The sequence below is a fragment of the Bactrocera dorsalis genome, chromosome 5, assembly GCF_023373825.1.
Source record: "Bactrocera dorsalis isolate Fly_Bdor chromosome 5, ASM2337382v1, whole genome shotgun sequence".
Taxonomy (NCBI): Eukaryota; Metazoa; Arthropoda; class Insecta; order Diptera; family Tephritidae; genus Bactrocera; species Bactrocera dorsalis.
Window position 1 is genome coordinate 59,895,345 of NC_064307.1, and position 24,007 is coordinate 59,919,351.

At 32.5% G+C, this 24,007-nt stretch overlaps 4 protein-coding genes across 10 annotated transcripts in view; 1 reads left to right on the plus strand and 3 right to left on the minus strand.

The window, feature by feature from the left end:
- LOC105224171 (phosphatase Herzog) overlaps positions 1-17,591 on the minus strand; it is an 82,261-nt gene extending 64,670 nt beyond the window's left edge. The window contains exons 1-2 of one of the 2 annotated variants that reach the window (XM_049458172.1): positions 17,362-17,591; positions 13,157-13,744 (exon numbers count right to left, since the gene is read on the minus strand). In XM_049458172.1, the coding sequence (XP_049314129.1) occupies positions 13,157-13,229 (73 nt within the window). In that variant the 5' untranslated portion in view covers positions 13,230-13,744; positions 17,362-17,591. Of the gene's footprint in view, positions 1-13,156; positions 13,745-16,950; positions 17,306-17,361 lie in introns of those variants that run through there. The other variant, XM_049458173.1, reaches the window with a different exon arrangement.
- A 438-nt stretch (positions 17,592-18,029) lies between these two features.
- Positions 18,030-19,253, plus strand: LOC105224172 (probable 28S ribosomal protein S26, mitochondrial). Of its 4 annotated transcripts, XM_011202169.4 has the most exons (4): positions 18,030-18,092; positions 18,160-18,247; positions 18,384-18,624; positions 18,684-19,253. In XM_011202169.4, exons 3-4 carry the CDS (start codon positions 18,416-18,418, stop codon positions 19,177-19,179), a joined length of 705 nt encoding a protein of 234 aa, XP_011200471.2. In that variant the 5' UTR covers positions 18,030-18,092; positions 18,160-18,247; positions 18,384-18,415; the 3' UTR covers positions 19,180-19,253. The 4 variants fall into 4 exon arrangements, with proteins under 4 accessions (XP_011200471.2, XP_011200470.2, XP_011200472.2 ...); XM_011202168.4 differs by having other exon boundaries at positions 18,030-18,247; XM_011202170.4 differs by having other exon boundaries at positions 18,040-18,239.
- Positions 19,249-22,047, minus strand: LOC105224173 (DNA-directed RNA polymerase III subunit RPC4). 2 transcript variants are annotated; one of them, XM_011202173.4, is made up of 7 exons: positions 21,613-22,047; positions 21,144-21,541; positions 20,690-20,779; positions 20,351-20,499; positions 20,224-20,289; positions 19,946-20,140; positions 19,292-19,882 (listed from the first exon to the last, which is right to left on the minus strand). In XM_011202173.4, the coding sequence occupies exons 1-7, from the start codon at positions 21,771-21,773 to the stop codon at positions 19,736-19,738; spliced, it is 1,206 nt and encodes a 401-aa protein (XP_011200475.2). In that variant the 5' UTR covers positions 21,774-22,047; the 3' UTR covers positions 19,292-19,735. The 2 variants fall into 2 exon arrangements, with proteins under 2 accessions (XP_011200476.2, XP_011200475.2); XM_011202174.4 differs by lacking the exon at positions 20,690-20,779 and having other exon boundaries at positions 19,249-19,882; positions 21,613-22,046.
- A 784-nt stretch (positions 22,048-22,831) lies between these two features.
- The window catches only part of LOC105224179 (uncharacterized), a 59,067-nt gene continuing 57,891 nt past the window's right edge, over positions 22,832-24,007 (minus strand). Inside the window, exons 11-12 of one of the 2 annotated variants that reach the window (XM_011202181.4) lie at positions 23,483-23,590; positions 22,832-23,408 (exon numbers count right to left, since the gene is read on the minus strand). In XM_011202181.4, the coding sequence (XP_011200483.2) occupies positions 22,928-23,408; positions 23,483-23,590 (589 nt within the window). In that variant the 3' untranslated portion in view covers positions 22,832-22,927. The remainder of the gene's footprint in view (positions 23,409-23,482; positions 23,591-24,007) is intronic. The other variant, XM_011202182.4, reaches the window with a different exon arrangement.

Sequence of the window (24,007 nt, forward strand, 5' to 3'; positions counted from 1 at the left end):
ACAAAGAGGTTTGTTGTCAAGGTATACATATATAGATATACATATTCGTATGTGCAGATGTGTTGTATACCATATACAGTTAACTTCCCTAACTGGAATCACTAAAATCCACAAAAACCGTTGAACTAGAATATATCAGACCGGGTAATTTTTTTTCTATAAAATTGCGAATGAGAGAAATGTTCTACGGTTCATTCCGAACAACTTTGCCTAAGAAAATATAAATTATTTCCTCAGTTTTGAGATATCCGAAATGTAATAGATAGGTCCATTTTGACATTATATGCATCATTTGTTGGAATCGGCCAGATCGAAAAACTATCGCACATATCCTCTATATAACCGATTATAAAGTTATTTTACTTTCCAGTTGCTTGTGCTTGTTTTTTTTGCAGAATGGTCCCCTAATATACAACACCCCTTGTATACATAGCAATGACAGTGAAAATGAAGAAAATCAAAGTCTGTCACGAACACAAGTATGCAAAATTCGCTGAAGGCACTCAAGATCATCTCTGTATTCTGTTGTCTGTATGGGCTCAGGAGCTCACTTTGAAGGCCTATGTATTTATATTTGTCTGTTTGGATAAAATATTATCAGATATCTATTATTATATTATGTATACCAACTAATTAAGACAATTTCGAAAATAAATATATAAACATATAAATATTTTCACGAGGTTTTCAATAGTATGTATGGATGGTCAAATTTCTTAATAACGAAAATAAATATTTTTGAGAGTTCAATTTCTCAATATTTAATTTTTTTAGAGTATATGGAATATACTATGTACATATACATACATACATATATTCTAGAGTAGAAACCCTCAAGCTACCAAAAAATAATTATTATTATTGTTACTATAATAAAATTGTAGTTTGGGCACAAATTAGTGGATAAATATACATATATGTACATTTTCTTTTCATAAATATACTTATACTAGGTTTTAATACACTCATTATTTATTTTTACTTATACGGCGTTTAGAAAATCATGGAAACAAAACGCCACAAATTAATAATAATAGTTCATAATTTACACTTATATCCTTTCATTAATAACAACTTCACACTATTTGGACAAAGTGACTTTCTATTTCATTTGTCTGTGGCAGTGCACTTGTCATTTCTGTTTTATTATGACTGCAACACTAGTTTCAAAGCTTCGACATCGACGTTCGCAGGTTGAATGGCTGCTTGCTCGTGTTGTCATTGTTTGCGCAGACAACTGTATTTGTATAATTTTTTTGTTGTTATTATTATTTATTGGCAAATGAGTTGACATCAGTTGATAGATTGGTTTTCATTGACTTGCTTAGCAACCTGCGCGGTTCAAATAGGTGCATGAGCGTGCTTGAATGTACATATGTACATACTTGCATGCATGTTTGTGAGTATGTATAATAAGAAAAAAGAAACAAAGTGACGTTGTGTACACAAGCACGTGCAATGGCTCTTTGGAAATGAGGCGACATTGTGGAAGGGGATCACAGGTCACCGACAAACGACAACTTGCTGCAAATTTGTAAACAATAATGGCGTATGATGGCCGTATGTACTCGTATGTATGTATTTCGTGCAAATGAATGTCGGCTGATAAGATACAGCGACGAAAATAAAAAGTCAGACACGATTGGCGAATGTAAAGTAAATGATAGAGAAGGAAAACTCGTAAAAAATGTACAAAAAGGCGTACAAAGTGATGACACTTGACAATAAAGTAGCTGAATTTAGCACTGCAAAACACGGAGAGGGTTAGATTAATGTAGGCATTTTTTTATTTTTTTCCATGCATGCACTTTCAGGTGCTATACAAGTTTGAGCAGGTGATTGACCGTTTATATATTCATGTCCTTTCCTTGAATGGCATGTAAAAAGCAAAACAAAAATAGCAAAAACAAGTTAGTAAGAGCAATAGCTTGCAGAGAGCTGCAAAAGTGCACTAAAATGAGCTTGTGCAAAACAAAGAAGAAACTTAGGCAGCTGCTAATACTTTTCTATTTACTTGAACAAAGAGATGTCTGCAGTCGGGTAGTAGGGCAACAGCTACATATTTTATTACTTTTTTCAAACATACAATGCACAAATAACTGCTTGTTGCAGCGTACAGCGCATTAGGTTCATGCTTGCTTTTGGAGTGTTTAAGTGCACGCCCCAGTTCAAATACGGCCGACTTTGCCGCACCCACAGCCCACCCAGCGACATACCTAAAGACCTGTGCCTCGCTGCAGCATGCGTTAAGACGTGTTAGCATTTTCTCGGTTATTGTTGTTGCACGCCATTTTCCATTTTAACATTCATATATCAACGTGTAGCGCTTAGTAATAGCAACTAAACAGTCATAACTGTAGCAAATCAGTGACAGCAGTATACAACACAAGTAATGGGAGAGTAAAATAGCGGAAAAAAACATGTTGCAGCAACATTAATGTCAACAGTGCTACAGCTGAAAAATGTGAAACAACAAAAGAGCTGTCAACGATATTTAGTGTAAGTAAAAAATTTTTACAAAACAAAAATATGAAAATGGAAAATCACAGAAATGCATTATGTTTGCGCTTTGTTGTTGAAATTTCTATGTTTATGCAAATTAATCAGTTGCCTTGGGGTAACAGTAAAATGTCAGATGCAATACATATAGCGCTCAAAAAATATGGAGTAAAAACAAATGAAGTTGAATAGCAAACGACATAAAAACACAGTTAACGAGTCCTTTAAAAATATTTAAACACGATTAACACTACTACATATGTATGTAAAAAAAAACAAAAATTGAGATAGCTGTTCTACGAACCATTTGTTAGTTTTTAAGTATGTGACTGTTTCTTATCGTTTCTAGTAAGGGAGTGGCAAACAAATACTCGGTAAAATATAAACAGTATTAAAGAAGCAAAAACAAAAAAAAACAAAAAAAAAAAAAAAAAAAAAAAATAAAACTAAATAATTAAGGTAATACAAAAAGAATACAAAAATTAATAAAAATATATTATTTAAAAAATAAAAAAAATATTTATAAATTAAAAAAATAGTAAAACAAAAATTAAATCAAATGTGAAAAAAGTAAATTAAATTAATTTAAAAAAGAAAAAAATTATTTAAAAATTAAAAAAAAACACATATATTTACAAAATTGAGTAAAAATTAATGAAAACAAAATAAATTTAAAAGCAATTCATAAAAGGTAGTAAATTAAGCAATAAGTAAATGAAGGGAACAAACAAACAAAATTATAAAAATAAATTAATAAAAAAAATTCAATATATGTACATATATTTAAAAATAGAGAAAACCCATTCAAGAAACATTAAAAATAATAAAAATGATAAAATGAAAATAAAGTAAATAAAAGAAAAATATTTATAAAATAATGGAAAATGCAAATAAAATTAATTTAAAAACAATCAATAAAAATTATGAAAATAATAACAAATAAATAAATAAATGAGTAATCTAATAATCTGTGTGTGTGTCTAATTGCGATTATTCAAAAATACTATTTATTTTTTTAGAATATTTTGCCAAATTCGAAGTTATGGTTTTCTCGAAAAACAATTTTAATAGTCGGTGAGAAAAATTCCTCTGAACGGCTAGAATGTAAATTAGCATACGAATTTCTTAGGTGTATGTAAGACATACTAAGATGTAATTTTTTAGCAAAAAACATTAATTTTTTTTTTTGGAGGCAAAGCCGCCATTTTGTCAAAAAACAAAATTTTACCTAGATCTTCGATCATCAACTGTATTCATCTATTATAATAGTAATTTTAAACAAAACTTTTCCTCAACCTCTGACTTCTTCCTCAAAATATTTTAAAAATTATTATTAAAGTATTTATATTTATAAAATAAACTACCTCTCCAAAAAAAACAAAACAACCCAAAAAACTACTTCATTTGATATTTAAGTCACCCTGCACTTCTACCAACTATCTACATACCTAGTGTCAAGGTCAATTTGAGCGCTGAATCTGTGTCAATTTAAAGCACTTGTGCGGTAAAATAAACACAGGAAATATAATTTAATTATTTAAAAAATAACAATAATGTTATCATCACAATGGGATTTAAAATATAACCCGGTAAGGCATAAAACAGAATGTAAAGCAAAAAGAAGCATTAGTGAAGAAAGTACTTTCATATCATAATAGATTTAAAAGCTTTAAGTGTGGCATGAAGTGTATTAAAACAAAACACCATTAACTACTGACACACTAAACACATTAAAATCAAGCAAAAATTTCTGCAAACCACTAACAAATGAAAAAAAAGAACAAAGAATTCGCATAGCGACAAAATTAAAAAAAAAGAAAGCATAATTATTATTCCTAGAGCTTAGAGACAGTGTGCGCTTCGGCTATTCCTCCAAAGGCACCCCCCAAATTCACTCACTACATAACAGTGCTTCATGGCGAATAGTGTGAGTACTCGGGTACTGAGCACTGTTAGCGTTAGGGCAATGTAAAGGCACATGTGCAGGCGGGGATAGATTAATTTTTGCGATAGTGCCAGCGATATAACAACCTATACAGACGGACACAATTTCAAAAGTTTAGTCTAGAATAATATACATACATATTATTAATTTTGTAGATTACCAACAATAAATCGAGAACGGTGTGTGCAGTGTATGCGAAAATTATTTTACCGACAGTTTTAAATTAAACAAAAAATAAACAAACCGAAATGTGTGTAGTATCAGCATTTTTGGCTCGTGTGTGGGCTGTATTTATAGCACAGGCGACACTGATTTTCTTCACAACAACAGCAACAGCAAAAAGTGATGAAAAACATACAAGGAAAAATATGAAAACATTTTGCGAATATTTATAGAAAAAATGTAATAATTCCTAATTAAAATGCAGCAAGTCGAAGAGTGCGATAATTTTTAATGTGCAATGCGTTTGGAAAATCCGCTGATGCTTAATCATTTTATATTTATAACTTTTAATTAATATCCGGATAATTTTTTTTTAATAATTCCGCAACTTAATTGCAATGAAATTTCCGTTAAATGTTTAAATATTCTCCCACTTATATTTTATGCTTCTCTGGGATCGCTCAGCTTTGCTTTGATATTGCAACTTTGTGTGCATGCAAATCTGTGTAGCGTGTCAATGTTTATATTCGTGTATCTGGGTGAATTTATTTTGAATTTCCAACAAAAAATTTGCCTATTCAAATGAGTGGCTGCGTTATTTGAAATGAAAAAAATACAATTACAACTAAGAGTAAAAATAAAAATATATAAAAAAATAAATAAAAGAAAAAAATAAGATTGTAAATAAAATGAAAATGTAGAATAAAAGAAATAAAAATAAAAAATAGAGAAAATTAAAATAAAAAATGAATAACATATAAATAATATTAAATGAGAATGTAGAATATACATATAAATAAAAAAAAATATTGAAAGCAAATAATAATAGTGTATCAAAAATTAAAGCGAAAATGCTTCCGCATATTATACACATGCTTGTATCTATATATTCAGAGCAGAAAAAGTGGTAAATTAAGTGAAAGATTACATTACCAACGTATAATAATAAAATGAAAATAAGAATCAAGTCAAGTGAAAAATTACTTAAATTACTTGAAATAAATAAAAACGAGAAAAAATGAACTTCACCTGCACCGAAGCTATAATACCGTACACAGGTGCGTTTCTCATAGCATAAAAGGCCATAAAAAATCTTTATCTCGATTTTTTACGGCTATCCGATAGTCATCCGCCATCGACGCCTCCGACAAATAAGCTGCTTCTTGGGGAGTAAGGGAAGTGTGCAAAATTTCAGATCGGTATCTTGAAAACTGAGAGACTAGTTCGTGTATATAAAGTCAGATAGAACGACAGACAGGCGCTTAAAGCTAAATAGACTCAGCTCGTCACGCTGATCATTTATACATATATATTATTTATATATTTTTTGTAATTTTTCTTCTGAGTGTTACAAATTTCCTGGCAAACCCTGTTCAGGGTATAAAAAAACAAACAAACTAGTACGTCTGCTGCCCTACATAATCCGAAGACAGAGTGACTCAAATGCACGAAATATAATATAGTATTACTTTTCATGCGTACATACACAGAGAAACAAATTTATATATGTAAATGTGTGAAACAAAGATAATAGAAGAAATCATAAAAGCAAATGCGGTTAATTTAAGCACCAAAAAAATCGAAATTTAACAAAATGCCAAAAACAAAAACATCAACGAACAAGTTAAAAACGTGAATGTGAAAAATATATAAAAACAAAAAAAGAGATTGCAACAAGAATTTGCGCTCAATAAACAGCTCCTTGCCGAGAACGACGACGATGACAAGCATACCAAATATTCGCCGCTAGCGACCGACTAACTTTTTTCGTGCGAAAACATAAAAAGAAAAGTAGAATAAGTCATAAAAAATAAATAAATTTGTACTATATGTGTGTTGGAATTTTTTTAAAGCAAAAAATTAAATAATGAAAAGAAGACCTTAGGCACGCAAAGACAAAAAAGTTAAAATAATGAAAAAAATAAATAAATAAAAAAAAACATTTTTTGTATGCTAAAGAGCATATGGCACATGTCCGGGCTTACTTATGTGCGCTAAATGAAAATGTTTGAAGACAGTACGTAGAATAAAGAATAAAACCATTTGCATGTATGTGTAGGCAACAAGTGAGAGTGAGTTGTGGATACACTCGACTGAACCGGAATGGAGCATGTAGACAAGAGGCAAGCTAAACTGGCCGAATAGCTGATTGAAATGCCATAAATAAAATACATACATACATACATCTATTAGCACCTGTAGGGCGAGAAATGATGCTTGAATATGCTAAAAATATATGAAAATAAAAAAAGTAAAACGCGATATTTTTGTATTTGTGATTAAATAACGCTTTTTTTTTATGATGGTTACTGTATATGTATACATACATATGTATGTATGTATGTATGGTATGGACAAACACAATTATTATCGCTCCTATTGCACAAACGACACAGTTTGTTGAGTACGTTTCTAATAATTCATATACTAAAGAATATGTTATACATGTACTCTATATTAGTATAATACATTGCTTGGTTGGTACCAGCATGACGGGCTATAAAATTTTTAATGTTATTGCTTGACCGGTCTACTGGTAGAATTGATGACAAACTCGTATGCACGCATACTATATTAACACATACACACATGCTATTGGTGTTTCTATGTAAATTCGTCAAAAATGAATGGAAATATTTGTCAATTAGAAGCAGACCGCAAACGAAATATTTTAGAGCGTACAAAAACAAAAAAACACTATTTTAAGGTGTGTATAAAACGACAAACAATTTTAATACGGGTTTTGAGCTATTCAATCACGTTGCATGCTTCATGAGCAATACAAATATGAATTATCTATGAATTTTTTTACAAAAAAAAAACAGGCAGCAATAAATACGTGACATGTAAATTATGATTTTACATAGTGCCTTAGGTCATCGCAAGCGTTAATTTGATGTGCTAATAAAACAAGAAAAAACTTTAACTTCAGCTGCAACGAGACTGTAATACCCTTCATAAATAAAATTTTCTTCATACAAGAACTTGATTTTGATTAATCAGTTTGTATGGCAGATCATGTATGGTTCGATCAGAACAATTTGTCCCGAGATTCTTGTCAAATAAAAATTTTCCATGCAAGAATTTAAATTTGATCGAACAGTTTGTATTGCTGCTGACAGACAAATTAGAAAAGGTCGATATCTCAAAAATTGAGGGACTAGTTGCGAACATAGCTAAATAAACTCAGCTCAACGCGCTGATTATTTTTTATGTTTAGTATATTATAGTATTATTAGGGTCTCCGTCGTTTCTTTTGTTCCGTTTCGTTTAGCAGTTACAAACTCCGTGGCAAACTTAATATACCCTGTTCAGGGTATAATAATACATATTGAAGAGCAGCCTGCTAATACTGCTTTATAGTATGTACACAAATACAAAATATATTTGTTTTTGCCGGCATAAAATATATCTTTTTGCTTGCAGGCACATGAAAGTACTGTAAATAAATAAATAAATCAGTTGTGATTACGAGAATACAAAAAACCAAAACCTATAAATCATTTCGATTATTAAAAAAAAATACACCGTAAATTTTGGATGCAACACATATGTATACCGCTACTTTATGTATGTATTGCCGATAAATTAAAACTTTCTTTAAAAAAAATATTGTAAATACTAAATGCGTGTTTCAAAAAGTTAATTGGATGTCATTAAATATGCAAACAATATAGCGAATAACAAAGGCAATTCAAAAATCGATAACTCTGCAAACTGTCACTTGCGACACTTCACTTATAGTGAGTGCAGACTATCATTCACAACGGAAAACTATTATACATTTATAAATGTAAAAAAGTAGCATGTGAACTTTTGCAAGAAATAAAATTATGGATTATTTTAATTATATGATAAATAGATACCCAGGAATAAATAAAACGACATGGAAACCAACATTTTTAAATAGGCTGACGAGTATAAAATCTATTAAATATATGACAATAAAACTTGCGCAAAAGAAAAATAAATTCTGTAGAAAATTTAATAAGAGGATATTCCTGATGTTTTGAAAAAAAAACCCCAACATTAAATAAAACAATATTTTTTAAACAAAAAAATTTAAACACGTTGGAGAGTTCAAAATCTATATCATAGCATAATTGGATTTGAAATATTTGATAGTGCGGCTGCCGCAAAAGCAATTGAAATTTAATGAGAAGGGTTTTAATATGTCAAAAATCTTCAGATAAATGGTATCGGACTTAACGCCTAACTGGCAGACGGCTTTCTTGAAACGCTTGAAACCAGAAGTGAGCTATAATCCATGTCGAAGAAAAATCTTACAGTCTTACTATGTATGTACATAATATGTACAAAAAATTTAAGTGTTTAAAATAAAAAGTCACTCCTTTCAGGCGAAAACCCGCCGCGACTTACTTTGTATTTATAAAAATAAAGTAAAAAGCACGCATTCCTTTTATAAAAATCAATAGAATATAAAATGGCTAAGTGCTACCCAAAAATCGACAACGAACACTAAAGAATTCCAAACAAAAATGGCAACAAATGATTAGAGATGCAAGGCGATATACGCCAATATGTATTTGTTGTTCATAGATGTTTGCAGGCATGCTCACTTGCGCAAATACTCTTACCTATTTTTTTTTTTCAAAAAGCATATTAAACCGAGTATGTATGTATGTGTATAAAAATTTATTTCTAAGGTGCGGTGAAGCTTAACTAGTTCAAATCGAACGTAGATACTTGTGTTAAATGCGCAATGACATTTTTTACTGCTGATAGGATTATTGATACAGCTTTTATAGCGATCGTATATTTGCTGTCATTTGATTGTTTACCTTCTTCGCATTTTTCTAACCTCATATGTGCGGTTTGTATTGTGCATAAAAAGGCAAATCAAGTGCAAAATAAATTTGTTTTTATATACAAGTAGATAAATAGATATGTACATATATAAATACACATATACATATTTATTAAATACCAAAAAAATGCACTTTATAAAAACACAAATATGTACATATATATAAAAAGTCAGAGTCTCCCACAATTAATACAAATTCAGTGAGAAACTGTGTGTGACTGTGGAATCGTTCAACGGGTACAAAAGTGTCTGACAGCGTTTGAATGAGAGTAAAGCCTAGAGAGCGTGTGTTTGTGGAATTATAATTTTTATTGCATATGATTATAAAACTCGTATTTATATGCGATGTAACTGAATTAGCTTGTTATAAATGGCGTTTGCGATAAGCAAAAATATTTACATTTAATATTATTGTTGATTTGCATAATTCTCAGATTAATTCATTGTAAATTGGTACGTATTTCAAACTAAGAATTTCTAAATATGTATTTGTACTTGTTTGTAGTTTACAATTTTTAATTCTGATTTAAATAAAATTTTATAGAAAATAATGAATATTTAAATTAAAATTTGAATTCCAGTTTTGGGTAAATTTTATTTTGATAAAATTTTAATTCTGATTTTATTTAAAAAATTTAATTTTTACATTTTTTATAAACCTTAACCGATTTTGGGATAAAATGAAATTTTCGATTCCAAATTTCTCAAATGATTTTTTAAGACAAAATAAGAATTTATTTTTCAGCCCATTGGAATTGAAAAAATTAAAATTTAAAACTTGTAATGCCAACATTGGGATTGAAAAACAACAATTCATTTTAGATAAACATTTTTTGAATTAAAAAAATCACAAATCATTTATATCATGTCTGCTGTTGGCAAAATTATGTACATCTACATAAATTAAGCATAATTTTAAAACATAAATAATTTGAAAATAGCGGGAAGCACTGTTAATAAATGTTTGTGATTAATTTTAATTGCGATTGAAAGAAAGAAAGCGCGTTAACAATGTGTAATTGAAAGTTATTTATTATGAAGCCTTATTAATATTTTAATGCACTTTCAAATCACAGCCAATCAACGTCACAAGTGGAGAATTTTAAAACGCATTTCACCCTACACTGAAACGTGTTCGGCGCTAATGCTACTCGTGATGTGTGTGACCGAGTGCATACTTGGCTTCACTGCCATCAGTGCAATGTGAAAGGGGTGCAACAAATTATAAAAAAGCATTGCGCCCTATTGGTGTGTTTTTTGCGCTAATGTTGTTTTTTTCACGTAGACTTTTTCAATTTTATTTCATTTGCACTGCAATGGCGATAGCAAAGCAATGTGTGAGTGCAATTAATTGGAAAATAAATTGGTCATAGAAAATACGCGAGTACAAACGCACTGCCAACAACAACAACGTGAAGGAATTCATTTAGAGCGGCAGTAACATGCCTTTACACTTTACTTAAATGGTTAAATGACAGGAAAATAAATAAATAAATGGTGAACAAAAAAAATAAAACAACAATTTTGAAAGCAGTGCTTGAATGACAGTGTGCTGAGCTAAGCAAGTGGCAAAATGACGAACAGGCGAACGACCTGCAGCTAGCTAGTAAAGACGACGCATTCCATATAAACACATATGTAGGTAAACTGCAGCGATAATGGTTAAAAAAAAGAAATAAAAAATCAGAAAAAAGTTGCGCAAAAAAGTAATAAAATTTATAAATTATCAAATAATGAAATAAAAAGAAAAGAAGGTAAGGCTAAGTAGCCGTGGATTGACAAAAACGGCGTTTGCAAGTTGTGATAGGAAAATTAAATGAGCTGGAAATTGTTGTGTGCCTAAATGGACGTTGGAGAAAGTAAATGTATATAAGAAAAGAAATAGCTTGGGCGTACTGACGTATTTTATTATGTAGTATCTAAAAGTTCAAAGTAAATTACACTTGATTATGAGAAACAGCAATTCTTGAGAATTTTTTATTTTATTTTATTTACTTTTTTAACGATAACCACATCGATAAGCAACGAAAACGTAGAAAATGCAGCGCAAATAAATAACTGCATGAAATAAAGGCAAGCAAGTTCAATGTCCTTGAGTAGCGAAAACACAACGCAACTGAAATCATCCCCTTTTTGCCGCTGACAAGGTGTACAAATGAAAGAAAAAAGCAGATCGAAGGTGAAATGTGTTGCAATCGGCACGGTGGAGATGCGAATGTGCAAAAACAAATAAAATAAAATAAATAAATATGTAAATAAACATAAAACCAACATAAACCTGCTATAGCGTCGGTATTACTGCATACTTGGATTGTTAAATTTAAGCTGATTTGAGGTATGCACAGTGTGTTGGTTGACCCAACTAAATTTGCAAAACATTAACTTCAGTTATAGCGAAGCAATAAAAATCTTTACAGATGCATTTTTATAGCACGAAATAGTATAAATGATCTTGATCATGATTTTGATTGCTCATTTTGTATGACAGCTAAACAATTTTTCCGTACAAGAACTTAATTTTAATTGGCCAGTTTCTATGACAGTTATATGATATTGTGAATATGCTCGGAAATTGTAACATTGATTTTTACAATAATCCATGCCGCATTTCGTGCAGATATCTTGTCCATCAAAATAGTTTTGCATACTCTATTTTGATCGACCAGTTTCTATAGCAGCTATATGCTATAATAGTCTAATAACGGCGTTTCCGACAAATACGATTCTTGGAGAGAATAGGATGTTTCGAAAATTTCAGACCGGCATCTCAAAAGTTAGAGATATGTTCGAGTATATAAAGACAGACAGGTACAGGGACAGGGTCTCCACCGCTTCCTTGTGGGTGTTACAAATTTTGTGGTAAACTCATTCAGTTTAGTATGAATTACTAAAACACAATTAAATATGTTTGAAAACAAAAAATAAATGTTTTTAACGCTACGCAATTATCGCACATATCCTTGTAACCATTGCCTTGGCAGTTGTTACATATTGACATTGTACTGCGCGAAGTTGGTTGTTCGACACACAGACGTCAAGTTGCCGATGACTCATTTCATATGTCTGGCAAAAAAACGCACACATGTATGTATGTATGTATAAGCAATATATTAAAGGAAAAGAGGAGCATGCAACCAGTACAACAACCCGACAGGCAACTAACTCGTCCACACAAATCAGGCTTCCCACTTGCATTTGTTGCTCCCCTTTCAATGACGACGACGACAATGGCAACGCTGCCTTTGGCAATGGCGTTGATGGTGATGATGGGAAAATGCTGTTGCTGTGTTGCGGCTAACAGCCACCAGCGCGCGCATGTCGCGTCTTTATATATACTGCCCGACTAAATAACTGCCACAGCCAACCCACTTGTATTAACCAACAAACAAGCAAGCAGCCTAACAGCCAACTTGTCACATCTACACTTTCTTTGTTCCTCGCACACATAGCTTGGAATGTGTATGTGTGTAACATGAACTATATATTAATATTATATTCATATGTAACTGCTTTATTTCTTTTGTTTGACTTTATTATTCGTTCGTTAATTTGATATTTGTCAAAGTTCTTAAGATAATACTAATTTGCTAATAATAAAAAAGTTTTTAATATTTTCATGTCAAATTTTTTTTTTTTGTTATTTCTTTTTTCATTGCAAATATGTACATATATATTTGTAGCGCACTTTATTTTACTTTATTTTTATATTTCTGGTGACTCACCTTTCTCATTTGGACACACGTTCAACTGCTCATCGTCGCGTGAGACTTGTGTGATTATTGATGTTGCATCCATTTAAGCATAAATTTTTTACTTCACTCTCGGTAGGCAAATAGAAGACTTTGCCTGCCGCCGCCGTCGTTTTGTTTATGTGTTTAAAACAACAACAAAAATTGACAAAAATAAATTTCGCACGTACAATATATAAATAAAAAAAAAACTAAAATCTTATTCAAAGATATTTTTCACACACTTGTTTATTATTTTTTTATTTATGGCTCTTCGAAATTCGTTTCACTTATCGGCTGCTGTGCGCGTGTCGTCGTTAAATATACATATAATATGATTATATATTTTTTCACCTTTTGTTTGATTGTTAAAAGGCGTTTCGCTTTCAGCCGAAATTATGCAATAATCTCTAATCTTGTTTTGTAGAAATATCACTTTGGAAAGCAAACGCTTTATTTGTTCTGTGATTACAAAAATACTGTTGTGTGTGTAAAATTATGTTAAATAAACTTTCATATATTTTTTAAATTTATTTTTCAACTCAAAGGAACCACAGCAAACTTGGAGAACACAAAGAAAACCTGAAATTGAAAGTAAAAACAGCGTTAATGATATGATATTTGCATATGATGCAGAAACAATAAAATCTAATCATTTAATATTTTTCTAAAATAATTACGTAATAATACAATACAAATCAATAGGAAATAACTATGAAAAAAGAAACGGTTGCACCAAAGTTATAACACCCTTCACAAATGCAAAAGTTTTCACGGAAGAACTTGATTTTGGTGAGCCAGCTATAGTGATCCGATCTGAAATTTGCTTTACGGAGATTGTACCGTTACCTTGGACAATAAGCCATGTCGAATTTGGTGAAGATAAATTGATCAGCTTGCATGGCAGCTACATATACAAACATACATACATATGCTACAGAAGTCTGATATACACAATTTGCTGGAAGATTGTATCGTTTCCTTGACCATTAAGGGGTAGTCAGAGGCACGAAAAAATGAGAATTTTCAGTATTTTTTTTGCTATTAAATCGTGTTATTTTACAAAAGTAGTAATATGGCATTATTATAGAATGTGTTGGGTTGAAGTGACGAAAATTTCAAAAAAAAAATATTTAATTTCCAAAGATATAGTTGTTTGTGTTAACCCAGTTCCAAAGTGGTCCGATATCAGGTTCCGACAAGTGAACAGGTTCTTGTAGAGAAATAGTTACAATTTTAGATCTTTTATCTCAAAAATTGAGGCTTTAACTCGCGAATATACAGACAGACGGATATGGCTAAATTGACTGAGCTCATCACGCTGATCATATGTATGTATTTCTTATAAGGTCTCAGGGTATATTAATTTTAATAACAACTATGAGGGGAAACTAAGAAAAGAGAACTGTTCCAGAAACTTACACCCTGTATAGGTATTTCCATTCACATTAGGGCAGACATAACCCCATTTGTTTCCACCAAGAACTGTCAACTCGTCAGATTTCTTCAAAATTAATTGAGGTTTACATATATTTAACCGTTATAAATACAACAATCTATTGTTTGAGATTGTATTCCCTCTTTGTGTGCGAATATTCACGTCGGCAAGAGTAAATTTATTTAAACTGATATGCATACACATATGTAAATATAGAGGTATGTACATATATTCTACATATTTTCAAAGCAGCAATTGTTGAAAATTGCACTGTAATCTTATCTTTTCCATTGAGCGTATGACAACCACTTTATTATAGCCAAGGTGATTGATTGTGCATTATACATTTAAATTTGCAAATTATTAAATTTAATATAACATAAAAAAATAATAATTATAAATAGTGCTAACTTTAATTACCTCACTTAAAAGAGTATATACATACATACATATGTACATAATTTTTTTTTTTTAATTGAGAAAGTTAAAGGCTAATATAAACTGATTGCGCAGATAGCACACAATTAACAACAAACACGCATACAGGCATACTTCTTCACACAAATACAAACCGCGCAAATAGCGAAAAAAGAAAAAAGTTCGTCAAAATGCCTATCTGCGACGAAGCACAAGATGCAGCACTGCCTCAGCCACTGACGAGCGATTGGCACTTGCGCAGCGTATCTTCGTATCAAGACGCGTTGACAGAGCAGCAGCGCAGTCAAATGCAGTGTACACTGACTTCGCACGATGCCTTGCGAAGTAGCAGCACAGCACTTCAATGACGTCGTAGTCGACGCAACTGACAACTCGTTTTGAATTTAAAATTTTCCAACTTGATGTACGAATGCAGCAAAGAGGAATACCAAGAAATTATAAATGTAAAAGAGAATGATAATAAAATTACTAAACAAATGAAAAATAACTCTGTAAAATAGTAATGTTAGACGAGAAATAGAGATAAATTTAGCATAGATCATAGATATGTATGTTATTTATTTTGCATGATTTCCGCGCCTTACATCCACTCCTTATTGCAACAAAATATACAAAAACTTCATTTCAGCACACTCAAGTCACTTTGATTGCCGTCGTCAGCAGCTTTGCAACCACTTCACCCGATTCACTTGACTTCATCAGCGTCGCAAACAAAGCAAAGTAGCGCAGCGCAGCATAGTATAGTTATGCTTATGATTTGCATACAAAACAAGACGATGCGTGCTCATTTGCTGTAAAATGAAATTGTTTTATGTAGTTCTGTGCTAACGCGAGGAAATATGTACATACGTATGTATGTATGTAGTTAATGATACTAAAAGTTAATATACATATTTATATACATATATCAAAGAACTGGGTACACAAATCGCAATATGCACGATAGCGACCATTTTGCTGTGCCTGTGCAGTGTCGGCTACCACAACGGCAACGGCGGCAATGGCTGTAGAAGTGCCCTCAGACATTTTATGCTCTGGGGCTATGTGTTTGTTGGCTTATTTTTGTCACTTCCCTTTGCGGTTTACATTCAACTGCCAGTAATATTAATACAAATTTGTGCACTTGTCGCTTTTCAGACACTAAACGAGGTTGTGCTTATTTCTTGCGGTTGTAACAGGTTTTGTCTATATAGAATTCATGAATATGAAATTTTATACGGAATCATTAACAAAATGTAATGAATTATGTTATAACCTTAAAAAAATTAAATCAAACTATGTACTTTGCACCATTGATCAAATGTACTAGTCAAAATTCCAAATATAGACTCAAAGACAAAGATAAAGAAGAAGAGCAGACCTTTGCGACACCGCTAGCGTTGGGTTCTTCGACGCCAACGCCGACGCCGAAACACTAAGGTTAGGCTGCTTTTATTATAAATCATTTTTGATTGTTATCGGTACCCCTGTTAACCTTACACTACATTTAAGTATTAGAACAAATACTTTACTGGAAATGCATATTTATTTATTTATGATGATCCTTCAAAGAATTATGTGGTCAACGGCGCTCTTACAAAACAAGTTTTAAATAAAAATGACGTCTTAAAACTTGTAAACTAAGCTAAATAACCAATATTTAACGTCTGCACATAACTTCTATACATTTCATTTCAAGCATTTATGCATTTAGTCTTAATTGCTAATTCTCACGGAGCTCTTTTTCCACAAATAATTTTTATATGCAATATTTTTAGTAGTTTCTGTTTCGTTTTGCGCATATTATTCGTCTCTCTTCGTAGCAACACAATAATATTTCTAATAAAAGCATAAACATTTTGCATATACATATACACGTATTATTTTCTATTCCTCTCTACAGCCACTTTTATCTGTTTTTGTTGCTGCTTACTCTTTTATCTCATAACACTCAATCACCGTCTTCGCTTCCGTCTCCATCTATACCAGTGTCTGCTGCTACTTATGTATTTACACTTTTATTGTTTTTGCTTTTGATCGCGTTCAACAGCCGTCGCTGCCGCCGCCGCCGTTGTCGTTTCTGCTTCTGGCTCCGCGCTCGTAGCCGTTCACTGACTGCTTTTGGCTACCAGCCACTTTTAAGGTGTGCGCAACAGTTCGGAAAGCGGAACGCACACAAATATACATAGAAGTCAAATACTCACACACATACACTCATTAATGCTACACACAAAGGAATTTTTGGAGACGACGATTGAATGAACTAATACGCTTACACTCTCGTTTACATGCATACATATATACGAAAAATATTGTAAAAATATAATATATTTGAAATATTTACACTGCGCTTTATGCGTTTTCCACTTAATCACGTCTATGCCTTATAGCCGGTCCTTTAGTATTCGTTTTATTTCGACACTAATTCACCTATTTGATGATAATCGCACTCGTTTCGTTTGAAATTTGTATGTAGTAGAAAAAAATAAAAACAAAAAATTTCCGCCATATGCAATCGTACGCGTTTAAACCGTATAACACAACACCTTTTCTCCTTGTAGTCTAAAAGAAACTGAACAAATTACGAACAATTTATGAAAATAGAAGCAGTGAACAAAGTGTGTACAATATTATTCAAGAATCACAAATTAAAGCGGAATTGTCATCAGAATTGCCAACTGCTCTTTGATTTGGCAGTACTGAAAATGTACAATGTGTTCCAGATGATGAAAAATGCTTATTGGAAAATTTATTATGAATTCTTATTAAATTAATTAAAAGTAAAAACAATAAAAACCTGATATTGCAATAAGTAAATATATTCGTTATATTTTATTTTATTTGTCGATTTGTTTTTAATTATTTAGGTATTATCAGTAACCTTTTATTTATACGACTGCTACGTGTCACAGTTGTAAAATAACTACATTAAAATCCAGTTAAGAAAAAAATGTTTTGCCTATTTAGCCATCTGTGTTCCAAATCTTATTGAATTTCTTCTATCATATGACGTTAGCCACTATAATATTTTGTTTTTCTCAGCCACATGCAGTGAAATTATTATTTGCAACTAACGTAGAAATAGCCTCAATTTGAGATTTATCTATCAATATTATATTAATTTATGATTTAATTTAACCAGCACCACTCACCGCATATTTGTTGTCTTGCATGTGATACAACAAGCGAGCTACCTGTGTGAAAATCAAATTTCTAAAATTGGTGAAGTGGTAAACATGAAATTATATAATAACGGTTATATTTATTAGTTATTTGTAATCAAGCAAATTTAATTTGAAATAAACTTATTTAAATATTTTTCAAATAAGTGTTATATATAATAATCAACAATTTATTCTGTTACAGCGTAGTGGTATAGCTTGCAACAGTTCACCACAATGCTACGCACCACAACCGGCGTTTTAGCAAGGCTCACAATTAATGAGTCGAAAACCAGTAGCTCCGCTTTTGCTTTGGAATTTGTGCGTTGGCGCAGAAAGCCGCGTTGGTTGCCAGTGGCAAAGAGTAAACTATATCGCGTGCCCGAACGCAAGGAACAGAATGCGGAGGAAAGAGCTGAACTCATGCGTTTGCATAATAATTACAAGTATGCACATATATTTATTGTTATTTATATTGTAAACGTGCTTTACTTTGTACTAACAGGCTGCAAATGCGCTCCTTAAGACAGTACCTTCGTGAAGAGGTCTTGCGTTTGAATGTAACAACCACGGCTGATCACATTGTGTTAACACCGGAGCAGGAAGAAGCCGAGTTCGCACGTTGTATGCAAGAGAACGAAACATGGAATCAAAAAATTGCAGTAGAAAGAAATGAACGTTTGTTGAAAGAGCGTGAACGACAAGCAGTCGAAATACGTGAACGCTTAGAAGCGGCACGTGTGCGTGAAGAGGAACGCATGGAGCGTATTGAGGAAATAGTTAGACGCGAAAAAGAATTGGCGAAGACATTTATAACCCATGAAAATCTTGAAACTGCTATTGAGCAGGCACTAGCCAACCCAGTTGATTATAATTTCTCTATAGATTTACAAGGTAATATCTATCGAGGACGTACCACTTTGCCAGGTGGTAAAGGTACTCCAGCCACGAGTGGCGTGCAAGATACGGAAGTGCAACAAACAATTGAAGCTAGTAATTAACGTCTTAGTGCTTTAAAATTATGTTCAACTAATAAAGTGCAAAATATATTGAGCCATAGTCATACAAGTAGAAATCCGTGGATATTTTTATTTTCAAATTTTTTTCACACTTCTGTTTACAGCTTTCAAAAATCCTTTAATGCTGAATTAAATATGTATATAACGAAATAGTTTTTTATTTTTAAGATTTTGGTTTAAAATTTTTTTTAATTTAAAGTTGGTTTGAGACTCAAGCTAATAATGAAATAATGAGATTTTTTTCTCTCTTTGTTATATCTCACAGTTTAGCTTTATTAAATACACATGTACATGACTAAAATACATATGTTTGTTAAAGTAAACAATTACTTTTTAATAACTTTCTATTTTACAAAAAAAAAAAATATATATATAGGATCAATTGTTTATGATTTCTTAATGCCTTCCCTGTACTAATTTCACAAAATTAGCTTCTGGGTGCCATTGCTCGTTTATAACTACAGTAACTTAGAAATAGACGTCAAATTAACACTTAATTTATAACTAAGTTTATATAAAAGTTATAATGTTCGCAGTGCTATGCAGGTTTTGAACGCTGCCGTCGTTCTTCCTGTTCCATTAAATGCTCCCAATCGGGTGTGACTGTCAGTTTGGCTTGTATGGAACCGAGATTAATCATATTGCCACTACGTTCCTCCCGATTGGTATTGATGGACATAAGGTCCTGAAATATGTAAACGTAGTTCATTAAAAGCAAATAAATAATTTTTCTACCAAAATTACGCACTTGTAGGAAACCAGTTTCAATGCCCATATTCAAATCGAAATACGTATTGCCTAAAACCAACTTTACTTTCCCCGACTTGTAGCGTAGTAATCTACCAATTTTACCCTCTTCCAAATCTTTCATCGATGTACGCTTCGTTGGTGGTTTTGTAGCAGGTGGATTTTGTGATGTAGAGGGTGTGTCTGCGGCAATGTTCTAAAAATAAGTATGCATTTGTTATTAATCAGCTTCTTACTTACAAAATTTTAAAAATAAAAAAAATTTTAAATTTTAAAAACCTTTTCATGATTTGGCTTTTCAGCAACTTCCTCCAAATCGTCTTCACAAGGCAACACATTTGGCAGCTAAAAAAAATTAGCAATTATAAACATTTTTTTATTTATATACTTCTGTTAAGCCACGCACCTGTAATAATAAGAGCTGTGATTGTGTCCGGTCTAACAGCTTAGCAACGGACTCTGGATATCGCTCCAAAGCACCGTTTGTGCGTAGTTGCTGCTCCTCTTCCCTTACAACCTGCGTTTGCAAATTTTGTGCAATAGCGACAGCGGATTCTATGCAACAGATATAATTAAAAAAAGTTATTGAAATTAAAAAATATATATGTACATAAAATTATAAGCTAATAAATATATTGTATGATATGACTTCAATGTAATTGTCCTCTGAAAAATGCGAATTTCTGGTTGTTTATTTTTCCTGTTTAAATATGCACTATATTTGCAGTTATTCTTGCCCACTCACCGATATCTTCACAAATTTCAGCAGCCTCATCTTTTACTTCAGCCTCTACTTTCTCTTGCTTAACTTCAACTTTAATAGGCTTCCACTTGGCTAACGGGAGCAAGTGTAAGTGTATGATTGTTTACGTATGCATGTATGCATGTGTGCAGAGGGGGAAAAGTGTATAAGGACAACCCAAAAAGTAAACATTAAAAAAATGAGTAATTGATTATGGTGCTAGGCTAAATTCTCGTACGTCAAACGAAAGCGATTATAAGCAGTAATCTTCCCACTTGGCGCACAATGAACACATAGCTTACGCGCATTGTGTCACCTTTGATTTTATACAAGCCCGCATGATTAACTAGTATACCAAATGAACTGGTTCAAATCGAGCATACACACATGTATATTTCGACTCTTCACACCTTTGGTTTGCACAAAATTCATATTTCACAATTTCAGTAAAACTTACCGTTACTCAGTTTGACCGGCATCATTTCTAAATCAGTCTTTTCATCTACCAAATCATCTTCATCTGTATCACCAAGTAGTTCACGCAGCTGCTCTTCATCAGCTTTCGTATCAATTTTTTTCAAATGTTCCTGTTTGATTATTGTCGGCCGCCGCATTTGTGAGGCGGTATCATCGGCATTTCGACTGCTGAAACCTGAACCGCCCGAACTCGCTTTACGGATATTTATAGCACCTGCACCTTCTGAAAACACACCGGTGGTTTGTATGAGTGATGAATTGGCACCGCCTGCAGCACCACCACGTCCACCACGCGTTCCACTGCCGGCGCCGCGGCCACCTCGCGCACCGCGCCCACGACCACCACGCGCTGTGGTGTCTTTAGATGTTTTCACATTGCTATAAAAAAAACGTTGATAACCAACTAATTAATAATTTTGCACAATGTGTTTTCGTCCTTTACAACTCACGTGTTTTTGTTGCGCACTACATTGAGGTTGGGCGTGAATACTTTTTTCGCTGCATTAGCGCCAACATTGCCACCACGTCCACCCAGTGTCAAATCACGAGCCGGCTTTAAAGATGTTAATTTATGAAGTGTTGGTGTAGTTGCTGCCGAGCTGCCGTTCATGATTAACACTTTTTTATTATCTATGGTGTGCGTACTACGTTTAGTAACGAGCACTTTGTAGTTGCCGTGGTCCAGTATATATTATGCGCGGTACAAATTTACCTTTTGTTTTCGCTGCAACTGATCCTGCTTTGTTGACGTATGTTTTTTAAATAGTTGTTTTGGTTTTAGTTTGATGCACATTCTCATTCTCGGCGGACATGTGGCAAATAAATAGCACCAGATTTGTGATGTTTGTGGTTTTTGTTGTTGTTTTGATTACCTCCTTTGGTGCACGTCAAATTCTTGTTAAACTCTCTACTTCTTGTTGTTATGGTCATTCACAATAGTTTTTTCTTATCTTTGATTTAGAAGCTTTGCGAAAATTTTACTTTTTGTACGCAGTTATTTCAATTCTTTGACGTGAATTATTACACTATAATAAATAATAATTATAGTTTTTGTTTTTTTGTAAACTTCATTCAATACTTAAGTTGAGAGTTTGAAGACATGAGGAAAAATCAAATTGAACAGAACCTAGCATCTATCGATAACGATAGCACGAAGTTAAGTTTTATTCACAGGCACGCCTACATAACAGTGTTGAGCGGCGCGTTTTTACGAGTATCCCTAAATAAAGCGGCACTTTACGTCAAATTCTTACATTAATTCTAAAATTAGAACAAAATAAATGAAATGCAAAACTAATTATATTATTAATAATACTTATATCTATTTGTACAAGCATTAAACATGTCAAAATCGAATTTTTAAACGCTCTGTGTTGACGCCGCCCTTATTTTGGTATGCGCTGCCGTCGCTTTTATTTAGGGACAGCACTCGGTTATCGGTATTAGAATGAATAAAGAAGAATTTTAAATAAAATGATACATGTCAGGTAACAGTTTTTGAAAATTCTAACAAAGGATATCTGTTTTTTTAGGGATAATTACAATACAGAAATTTTCAACATTATTAATCAAAGAAACGCTCGCTTTAAGAAAAATTTGATATTTGGCTGAAATAAGTAACTTACAAAAATTCAAATCCATAATTCAAGCAATTCAGAGCTTTTTTGATTTAATTTCATGTGTACATACACACTGTTTATTTATATATTTAAGCATACACGTAAAGTATTATTGTATGTGTATGTATGTATGTATATATATATTTCAATCATCTAATTTATCGGTAATATGCGTTAATGTTGTTACACATTTAGGTGGAGTTCGGCCACGATATTTTGCCATTGAATGTCTCAACTGCAAACCACTTTCGGTGAATTTTGGCTTTGTAGGCGGGGAAGCTTCCATAGGTAGCGGTTTATCGGCACTTGTTCTCGTCTCTGTTGCAAAACGCACTTTTTCTGTAGTTTCTTGAGCCTTTTCTGCTTCAGTTACTTCGGGTTTGTAGCAGCGCAGTATGACAAATTTGAAGAAATCAATATCCTTGACATGACCGTAAAAGTCCTCGCGGAACTGCCAATATTTGGGGTAGACCTGATGGCGCAACATTGCCTTATACAGCACAGTTCGTTGCTGCTCACGAAACATGCGACGTTTATGATCTTCTAGCTTGATTTTCCAATTGTTTTCGCTCCAGAGTTGTGCCAAAGCGATACGTATGCGTGGTCGTAAATAATATTCGATCGCACTATGTGTTGAGGTAGAAGAAAAAGAAAAACAATTATGAAAGAAATGTTTTATATAAAAAAGGCGTCTAATTACTCGCGCAGGTGATGTTGTGTGCTCTTGAATGTGAAATCCTCAATGGGCTCCACAAATTTATGTATCTCTGCCGTGTTGCATAGAGCTTTTGGGATCTTGACATACATGCTGCAATAGACAGTTAAGTTGAAGGGTTAAACTCAAGCAAAAAAACTCTGTTGAAATATTGGGTCTATGACTATTCGTACGGTTTGCCAAGAGAGGACGTAACAGTATTAAAATTCCATTGTTCCAACCAGCCAGCTATATTATGCTTCTAAAACCAAATGAAGGCATTAATGTGGAACGCTACCAAAAACAACTTTTCACATTGAAGTGTATGATTGCCGAAAAACGTGTTGAATTTTCAATTTTTCAAAATTAGAAGAGAAAAATGAAAGGCTCCAGTAAGCCCTGGATTAAACTACACGTTTCCTAATTAAGGACTAAAAATTAAAATTTAAGTGCCACGCTATCAAGCAACTATTTATGAAGCACAATCTTCCTCACTGTCAAGGATCCTATTTCGGAGGTTCTGATGGATTC